This window comes from Dipodomys ordii, unplaced genomic scaffold (assembly GCF_000151885.1).
Source record: "Dipodomys ordii isolate 6190 unplaced genomic scaffold, Dord_2.0 Scaffold74, whole genome shotgun sequence".
In the NCBI taxonomy this organism is placed as follows: domain Eukaryota; kingdom Metazoa; phylum Chordata; class Mammalia; order Rodentia; family Heteromyidae; genus Dipodomys; species Dipodomys ordii.
This window is the reverse complement of record NW_012267290.1, coordinates 1,396,152-1,406,036: the sequence shown is the minus strand read 5'-3', so window position 1 is coordinate 1,406,036 and position 9,885 is coordinate 1,396,152. Positions and strand designations below refer to the sequence as shown.

Below are 9,885 nucleotides of genomic sequence, written 5' to 3'. Positions count from 1 at the left end.
TGTGGTGCTGAGGAATCGAACACAGGGCCTCAGGCATGCAAGGCAAGCACTCTACCACTGAGCTACCTTCCCAGCCCTTTTTTTTTTTTTTTTTTGTCATGGGGCTTGAACTCTGGGCCTGAGTGCTATTCCTTGGCTCTTCAGCTCAAGGCTAGTGCTCTACCACTTGAGCTACAGTGTCACTTCCGGTTTTCTGGTGATTTATTGGAGATAAGAGTTTCACTGACTTTCTTGCCCGGGCTGGCTTTGAACCGTGATCCTCAGATCTCAGCCTCTTGAATAGCTAGGATTATGACCACCGGCGCCCAGCTTGTTAGGGTTTTTATAGTGTGCTGTTCTTGGTTTGAGACAATAAAATTACACAAACATGGTGTCTGAGATGGTTGTCTGACTCAGGCCTCCAGATCTTCCATGGGACCAGGAGCTGCCCTGTAGTCAGAGGCTTCTTGAGAAGCCCATGAGATGGTCTAGAAAGGCCTCTTATATAAGGAAGGAGGACTAGAATGTGGTGCTGGTCCTGGGCAACCATGAAACACCGGTCAGAGCTTATGCTTTTCTCTGTATTGGAGAGTGGACCATATTCCTTCCGAATTTATTTTTGCTGTTAAAGTTTGTTCTGGCTCTTCCTAAACGATGATTGTCTCAAGCCTCATTTACCACACAGCTAAAGCTACAGTTGCAACCTTTTCCTAACTGTTAACGCCATTTGTTTCCAAGCAGTCCTGCTAAATGTGAAGAATGTAGAGAGAAGGCATTAGCACAAAGGAGTTTTCTGAACTCTAGTACCCATTGAATAAAAGCATAACTGAGTGATATGAAGTTAAATCCAGGCACACCTAGATTCCAAGTATAAATTTCAGGTATTTATGATCATGAACTATAAGTGCATTCTGGAAGCTTCTTGGTTAGCATTTATTTAAGTGTGGCTTATAGGGAATGCTTTGCTCATTTTTCCTCCTGTGCTAACTAGAAATAACCTGGAGGACAGAAATATTTGTCAAGTTTCCAAATCTCATTTGGAGATCAATAGGCTGCTTGTATATTTTGAGATTTTGGATTTTTTTTGAGTTGTAGTATGTAGAATGTTAAAACATTCCTTTCAATGTCTTTTTTAGGCCAAGATGATGTCTTCAAGTGCCTTGGGGAAAACATCCTCCAGAATGCTTTTGATGGTTACAATGCCTGTATCTTTGCCTATGGACAGACAGGTAATGTTAGACAATATGGACTCTGAATTTATTCCTTATTCCTTTTTAGGAAATACTATAGACAAAGTTAGGTGATAAGATGTTTTTAATTGTATAATCAAATTAGGATTTGAATCCTTTCTCTTGATTTTCTCACATGGCAATGTTTTTCTTCCCCCTCTCTTCCTGTTTCCCTCTTATTCCCCTGCCTTACCCTCCCCTCCCTCCCCTCCCCTCCCCTCTCCTTCCTTCCTTTCCCCTCTCCTTCCTTTCTTCTTTTCTTGTCAGTTGTGAGGCTTGAATTCAGAGCCTGGGTGTTGTCCCTATGCTCTTGTGCTCAAGGCTAGTACTCTACCACTTCTGATTTTCTTTGAGTCGTTAATTGATGGGAAGAGCCTCATGGGGACTTTCCTGCCCAGGCTGGCTTCAAACTGCAGTCCTCAGACCTCAGCCTCCCTAGTAGCTAGGATTATAGGTGTGAGCCATCAGTGCTTCATTCTTTTTTTTTCTCTTTTTGTTGGTCATGGGGCCTGAACTCTGGGCCTGGGCGCTGTCCCTGGGCTCTTCAGCTGAAGGCTAGTGCTCTACCACTTGAGCCACAGCACCACTTTCCAGCTTTTTCTGCTTATGTGGTGCTGAGGAATCGAATCCAGGGCCTCATGCGTGCAAGGCAAGCACTCTACCACTGAGCCACCGTCCCACCCCCACCAAGTTGTTTTGTTCAAAACACACTTATAACTGTTAAGCTTGGCACTGGCCATGCCCAGGATCTTAAGGATCATGACAGAGAAAATACCAAAAAGAATGTATGTGTTAGCGTTTACTGGTTATAATGGGTAAAGAGCTTGTTGGCGTCTGTGTCTTTGTGGTCAAGGAAAGAAACTATGAAGTGAACTAGTTTTCTAAGAGTCCATCGTAGAGCCTGTCCCACCAGGAACTGCTCTTACAGCACAGTGTTCTCACAGCTTCGTCAGCAGAGTGGAAGCTCTGAGTCTGGCAGCGCCAGCCCTACTCCTGCCTCTGGCCTGCTGGGACTCGCTTCCCCTGTTTGTTCAGCCGTACAGTGTTTTCCAAGACAGACCTGTCTCTGGGCAAGGCTGTCCTGTGGAGTGCCGTGGGCGCACCGCAGAAAGCCCTGGCTCCTGGGAAGCAGGACAGCAGTGTTAGGTGTCATGATAACGACAAAGTCTGGAGTGACAAAAGCAGTGCTGTGTAGTGGAAAACATGTTTGCACAATCACCGTGGTGGCAGTAGGAAAGCATCAGACCAGTTCTGGATGGTGAGACTGTGGTGATTTAACTTACTTTCTGTATCCTCTGAATTCCCGCCTTGTTTCTGACCCTCCTCGTTTCCCTCTTCTTCCTTCCTTCACAGTTCCAGCTAGCTTCCAGTAGCCTCAGTTATCCCAATAGCCCAAATTGGCTGTGAACTTGCAGCTTTCCAGCCTTGGCTTCCTGAATGCCGGGATGGCAGGCATCCCACAGTGCTCATCTTCTGACTCTTAAAATGAATATGTTTCTATTACAATGGAGGAAAACATTTAAAGTAGAAAAAGGTTATTCTTTGGTTCAGGTATTGTTTCCACAGGGGTGGTAAGTTAGTTTGCTCTGGGGCCTGAAGGAATAATCTGTATTTTTTGTGTGTGCTGTGTATTTTTTGATTAGTGCTTGGAGCAGGCACAATTAATCATCTAGACTTCAAATCTTTTGTTTTAGGTTTGTTTGCTTTTTATTTATTTATTTTTTTGCTTGGTCATGGGGCTTGAACTCTGGGATTAGGCACTGTCCCTCAGCTCTCCAGCTCAAGACGAGCACTCTACCACTTGAGCCACAGTGCCACCTCTGGTTTTCTGGCGGCTAATTGGAGATAAGAGTCTCACAGACTTTCCTGCCCTGGCTGGCTTTGAACCATGATCCTCAGATCTCAGCCTCCTGAGTAGCTAGGATGACAGGAGTGAGCCATCAGTGCCTGGCAGGTAATTTTTAAAAACATAATTCAGGTTTTTTTTTTTCCTTTCTAAAGCATGTTTGCTTTTGGCTTTCATCTTTATAATAGGAAAATTTCTGTATGTTTTAGTCTCATTGTATTTGAACATATTTCTTACTGTAATTTGAGCCCTTTGTTAAGTGGTAGGAATTGGTTATGAGCAAAGAGGGTTATGTACTTACACTTCTCAAGGAGACACTTCTAACTTTTCAGGGTCCGGAAAATCTTATACCATGATGGGCACCACTGACCAGCCTGGATTAATCCCAAGACTCTGCAGTGGACTCTTTGAAAGAACCCAGAAGGAAGAAAACGAAGAGCAGAGTTTTAAAGTAGAAGTGTCCTACATGGAAATTTACAATGAAAAAGTTCGAGATCTTCTTGATCCCAAAGGGTAAAAGCTAAGAATTTAGTGTTGGAATATTGTGGGATAAAAGAGACTAAATAAGTTGACTTAAATGAAATTAAGGTATTGAATGCTGCCATCAAGTTGTAAGCTTTTTGTTTTGTTTTTTGCTGGTCCTAGGGCTTGAACTCAGGGCCTGGGTGCTGTCCCTGAGCTTCTTTTGCTCAAGGCTAGGCTCTACCATTTGATTTCTACCATTTGAGTCACAGCACTACTTCAGCTTTTTCTGAGTTTAGAGACATGAGTCTTATATACTTTCCTGCTCTGGCTGGCTTTGAACTATGATCTTTAGATCTCAGCCTCCTGAGTAGCTAGGATTACAGGTGTGAGCCACTGGTGCCTGGCAAGTTGTAAGTTTTGTCATTGATTAGTTGATTGATTGATTGATTGATTGATTTGGTTATGGGGCTTGAACTTGGGGCCTGGGTGCTGTTCCTGAGCTCTTTTTACTCAGGGCTAGCGCTCTACCACTTGAGCCACAGCTCCACTTCTGGTTTCCTGGTGATTAATTAGAGATAAGAGTCTCATAGACTTACTGCCTGGGCTGGTTTTGAACTGTGATCCTCAGATCTCAGCCTCCTGAGTAGGATTACAGGCATGAGCTACCAGTGCAAGGCTGTGATTTATTTTTAATTACATGGTGTGGCTTCCCACAACCCATTCTAGGATTTGAGCTCATGAGAGAGGCACTGAGAGCAGGCAGAACAATCGAGCAGCATGTACTGTCACTGCCGTCCTTTCTCAGACTCGCCCAGAGCCACAAATAAAAAGCATGTAGTGAGAAGTAGTCATTCAGCATCAGCACATCTGGTGCCCTCCAAAAATGTGGAAGCCAATAAATGTAGATGGAATTCAGTCCTTGGTATGCAGGCTGTGACGAGAGGAAGGGACATAATCAGAGGTTTGGAACTTGGTCTTTCAGATAGATAATTTGAAACTTTCTTGGGGAGAAAACAGTGCCCAGGATCTCACGGCACTGGAAGAGAAGTGGTTCTGAAGCAGCGGAGGCCTTCAGCAGTGAGGCACTTACCTGCAGCCACAGCTGAATGTACTGTGGAGAGTGGGTGGTGACTGGGGAGGCCTGATCACTGCACGGATTCCTGGAGGGAGAGAGACGGATGGGGCCACGGCTGTGCCTGCCATGTAAAAACAGCATTACCAAGGCTAGAGGGCTCACCGGGGCTGAGGCTTGCAGGGAGAGGGAGAGGGAGTTATGTTGGGATGAGGCGCACAGTCAAGGAAAGATGATCTGAGACTCAGCCAATCAAGAGAAATAGAACCTCTCAGTTCTTCCTCCATAACTCTGTTTGACAAAGATAATGATCCTCTCTAGGAAGATGGATTAGTGCTTTTTAAAAAAATATTAATTTTGCTGAGCTAATGCTTGTTAGGCACCATGCACATCAGAGGAAGTGCTTATAGTGAGGACGGAATGATTTGTAGCAAGTGATTGTAGGCACAGTGCAGTTTACTTTTCACTTGTAGGAGAACAAAGGAGGAGCTACTGGCTTTGCTCAGAGCAGAAGAGCAGGTTTCCTGGGGAGCACTTGGGGAATTCTGTGCTGAGAGGGCGTTTGTCCCCCGAGAAGTGAGGGAGAGCCGTTCCTGTGTAGGACTCACACGGCTTGTCCCGAGCATGGCGTGGACAGCGGGACCCAGCAGTTCAGGGGTGTCGGAGGGAAGTGTGGATAGGTGCATTATGTGTGCTATTTATGTTTGTGGCAGAGCTCTTTTGCTGGATTTACCAGTTCTTTAGTTGCCAAGAGGTTTTTTTTTTAATTGTAAAGAAATATTAATTTCTATTTTATTGAATCTTTTTTCTTACATTCATTGAAATGATGATAGTTTTTCCTCTTTCGGTGTGATAAAGCTAAGAGATTTCTTCCCCCTCCAATGTTAAAACAACCTGCACAGCCTTAGATAGGCCCATTGTTGTGTTTTGAAACCTTTATTAAGTACATTTTGTTGTTTTTGTTCCTTTGTCTTCGTTCACGACTGAGCTGGGTCTGTCGTTTTCTTTTCTTGCACAGTTAACATTTATTGAGTTTCTATCTTTGTGCTGCATTCTGTGATATGACAAGAAGATTGTTCCTATTTATCTGACTCTGCATTCTTTGTGGTAGTAAGTGGACGTCCCACAGCTTACCCTTTTGAGTGATGTGGTATTTCACCACATTATGAAGTCTTTTTCCTCAGCAAAGATTTTAAAGTTTGCTTTAAATTCTTTAGGGATCAGGTTCTTTGGTTTCATTTATTTGAGGGGGTCTTTCTTGAATTAAGTATTATTTCTATGAAGCCCAGTTGAATTCTATTAAAGGCAGTTTATTGTTAATAAATTATTGCTTTCTTCCTCATGATCAGAAGCCGTCAAACACTGAAAGTCAGAGAGCACAGTGTGTTGGGACCCTATGTGGATGGACTTTCTAAACTGGCTGTTACAAGCTACAAGGTAACCACATCTTTTGTATGAACTATGTAGACTTAGTATAGCTTTTAACTGTTTGGTTTGTTGCTTTGAAAAATTAAATATACATTAACTACACTTAATAAGTTACTTATTAAAAATTCTTAAAAAATATGTTGGAGACTAATCAGTCAGCCAGGGGTAAATATAATGAGGCTTTTCAATGAAGCTATGGGGTTGTCAGACTTAATCATCTAAAAAGGGTTTGGAAGAGATAAGTAATTTGTGAATTTCATTTTTTGTTGTTACTTTATTCTGTGGCCCTCTTCTACCTTTCTTATAGTTAATGATTTTACTTTGAGGCATTTTATTTATTGGGTTAGAATTCCTTAAACATTAGTTGTTTTCATTTGTGCAGTGAGGTAGACTTCTTTAACTTTCAAACTTTTTAAAGTATATAGATCAGTTCAAGATTGTGTTCAACTACATGTACTATAAAAATATGACAAGATTTAAGTTTTTGAAATATGGGTTATTACCTGATTTGTTCATTATGTACCCATAGTGTCTAGAGAGTACATGACACATGGTAGGTATATCTGACTGACTGAATGAAAGATCGAATGCTGACTTCAACAAGGCTTTTGGAGATAGACAGCTGGCATGGTGGCTCCCTGGAGTTGCTGAGGGGCCTCGGGTCCTTTCCCATCTCACGTCTGTGTTCCCATAGTTCGAGATGCTCTTTCAACCAAGGGATACATGCCTGTTCCTTTAAGGAAAATGCCCAGATGATCTTTATTCTATTTTACCTCTTATTTGTTGATGTTTAATCACATGGTAAGGCTTAGCTGCAAGGGTATCTGGGAAATGTAGTCTCAATTTTGCCATAGTGTACAGAGCTAAAGAGGAATCTGCTGATGTTAACTAAAGATAGGATTCTTTTACCAGGACAACAGGAGGCAATTTGCTGGCTCTTTTACACATATCAATTCTTATTCCTCCCCCAAATCCTTAGTGGGTAGGTGATTTATTTTCTTTTTATTCACTTATTTTTGTGGTCCTGGGGACTAAACATGTTGGTCATGCCAGAGCGTGCTCTCCCACTGAGCTGTGTGTCCTGCAGCCTAAGTAGATAATTTTATAACTCTGTTTTATGACTAAGGACATGAAAATTCAGATTGGTTAAGTGAGTTGTTTAGAGCTTACCACATTTTTTTTTTTTTTTTTTTGGTCCAGTCGTGGAGCTGAACTCCGGGCCTGGGCGCTGTCCCTCAGCTCTTCAGCTCAAGGCTAGCCCTCTACCACTTGAGCCACAGCGCCACTTCTGGCTTTTTTCTTTTTGCTTATGTGGTGCTGAGGAATCGAACCCAGGGCCTCAAGCATGCAAGACAAGCACTCAACCACTGAGCCACCTTCCCAGCCCTACCACATTTTTTTTTTAGGTTTTTATACATGCTTTATTTGTGATAGTAAAAATGCTCAAACATTCCAAGCATTGTACTACAGCTTATAACATTTTTAAACATATAAATTCCATAATCTTTCTTTTATATTCTTTTTATTAACAGTCCAATAGGAATCTATTAGCAATCCAATAGAAATCTATGTCAAAAATCTCCATGTTCAAATTTTTAAAAACATGTCTGGTAATGTATACATGGGTTACATGGTATTTTTTTTTGTAAATTTTTCTGGTGACACAGAGGCTTTGAACTCAAGGCCGTGTACTTGTTAGGTAGGCATTCTATCGATTGAGCTATACCTCCAACTCTTTTCATTTTAGGTAGTTTTCATATTAAGTGTCTCCTTTATGCCAGGACCATCCTGGACTTCAGTCTTTTATTTATGCTTCCTTCATAGCTAACGTGTTAAGTATGTGCTATATATTGGGTAGGTTTTGTGAACTTTTTGCCAAGAACTGTTACCTTCCTATCTCTGTCTCTGCAGTAGCCAGGATTATACATTTTTGTTTTTGTTTTACTATGTGTATATGTATGCTTATTTTATCTAGGTTTTTAACTCATAAACTTGATTTTTTTTTGGGGGGGGGTCCAGTCGTGGGGCCTGAACTCTGGGCCTGGGCGCTGTCCCTCAGCTCTTCAGCTCAAGGCTAGCGCTCTACCACTGGAGCCACAGCGCCACTTCTGGCTTTTTCATTTTGCTTATATGGTGCTGAGGAATCGAACCCAGGGCCTCAGGCATGCAAGGCAAGCGCTCTACCACTGAGCCATCTTCCCAGCCCTATAAACTTGTATTTTTTTGACAAAAACATTTTAGGTTTTTCAAATTTCTTTCTTCACTGCTTTTTAAAATATTGTGATTGTACTTCCTTAACCTCCGCAGTGATGGGATTATAGGCAAGACCACCGGTCAGATTCCTAAAGTAGATGAGTACTGTCTATCACGTGTGACTTTTCTGAGTCAAAACTGCCACTTTTTTTCTGTGGTTTCAGAAAGTAATATACTTTACTTGACCTTCAGAGATAGCTTTGTTCGTTGTAGTCTGTGGGGTTTAATGCTGAGTGGAATACAACCTATAAACTACAAATGTTGCTAAGGGCAAAACTTGCAATGTATTTCATAGTGCTGGGAGATTTAATGCTTCATACACAGATCATGAGATGTATGTCTCTCTCTTGTTTCCACGCAGGATATCGAGTCTCTGATGTCTGAGGGGAACAAGTCACGTACGGTTGCTGCCACCAACATGAATGAGGAGAGTAGCCGATCCCACGCTGTCTTCAAGATCACCCTCACACACACTCTCTATGATGTCAAGTCCGGGGTGGGTGTTCACATGCATGACTTTTTTTTTTTTTTTTTGGGTCTGGTCGTGGGGCCTGAACTCTGGGCCTGGGCGCTGTCCCTCAGCTCTTCAGCTCAAGGCTAGCGCTCTACCACTTGAGCCACAGCGCCACTTCTGGCTTTTTTCTTTTTGCTAATGTGGTGCTGAGGAATTGAACCCAGGGCCTCATGCATGCAAGGCAAGCACTCTACCACTGAGCCACCTTCCCAGCCCCACATGCATGACTTTTTATACTTCTAAAGTGATTGTGGCTTTTCCTTTTCTCTTTGGATGTTAGCTAACTTCAAGTCCTTAGTTCCTTATGTATCAGTCAGTATTCTAAAGTGGAAGTCACTGTAGATAAACAGAAAAGGATTTAGTATAGGGAATGGAGGACAACAGAGTTGCTAGAACAGCTTAGGAGGAGTGGCTTCTACACTGAATGCTGAAGAACAATGTCCAGATGGCACAGGTCTGGTCCTTTAGGATGGGGCCATCTTTGAGGACAATCTGGAGCTATGTATGATACATCCCGTAGCTATCATCAGAAAGCAGAAATAAAGGGAATGCTTCTGATGGGGCACCTGCCTCCTATACCTTGGAAATGATACTGTATACTGGAAAGCCTTCATTGTTGCTGTTCACACAGCGAGCCATGGGAATGCAGTGTCTGGTAGGCAGCACGGGACCATCCCATGTGGGTACAGACAAAGTTTACTAAAACATCATATGCTTATATACGGCACAGGGACATAGAAGATAAGTCTGTAGTCACGGGACAGTCACGGGACAGAAAATTGCCCTTAAACAATTTTGGGGGAATGTAGACAATTAGCAACCTGTAGTCAGTGAGCGGGAAGAGTTGTCAACAAAGGTGGAGCAGTCCTAAGAGATCAAACATAATAATGAGGAAGTAAGGTGCAGGGTGGGGGAGGGGAGCTCCATTAAAAAACACCAAAGGAATCTTTTTTTGTCTTTTTTTTTTGTGGGGGGGATACTGGGGATCAAACCCAGGACATAGGCAACCGCTTTTTTTTTGGGTCTGGTCGTGGGGCCTGAACTCTGGGCCTGGGCGCTGTCCCTCAGCTCTTCAGCTCAAGGCTAGCGCTCTACCACT

At 42.8% G+C, this 9,885-nt stretch overlaps 1 protein-coding gene across 1 annotated transcript in view; it reads left to right on the top strand.

Annotated features, from left to right (window-relative positions):
* Kif13b (kinesin family member 13B) overlaps positions 1 to 9,885 on the top strand; it is a 94,937-nt gene that overhangs the window by 314 nt on the left and 84,738 nt on the right. Inside the window, exons 2-5 of the mRNA XM_013024195.1 lie at positions 1,116 to 1,208; positions 3,387 to 3,567; positions 5,941 to 6,028; positions 8,634 to 8,768. Coding sequence (XP_012879649.1) covers positions 1,116 to 1,208; positions 3,387 to 3,567; positions 5,941 to 6,028; positions 8,634 to 8,768 — 497 coding nt within the window. The remainder of the gene's footprint in view (positions 1 to 1,115; positions 1,209 to 3,386; positions 3,568 to 5,940; positions 6,029 to 8,633; positions 8,769 to 9,885) is intronic.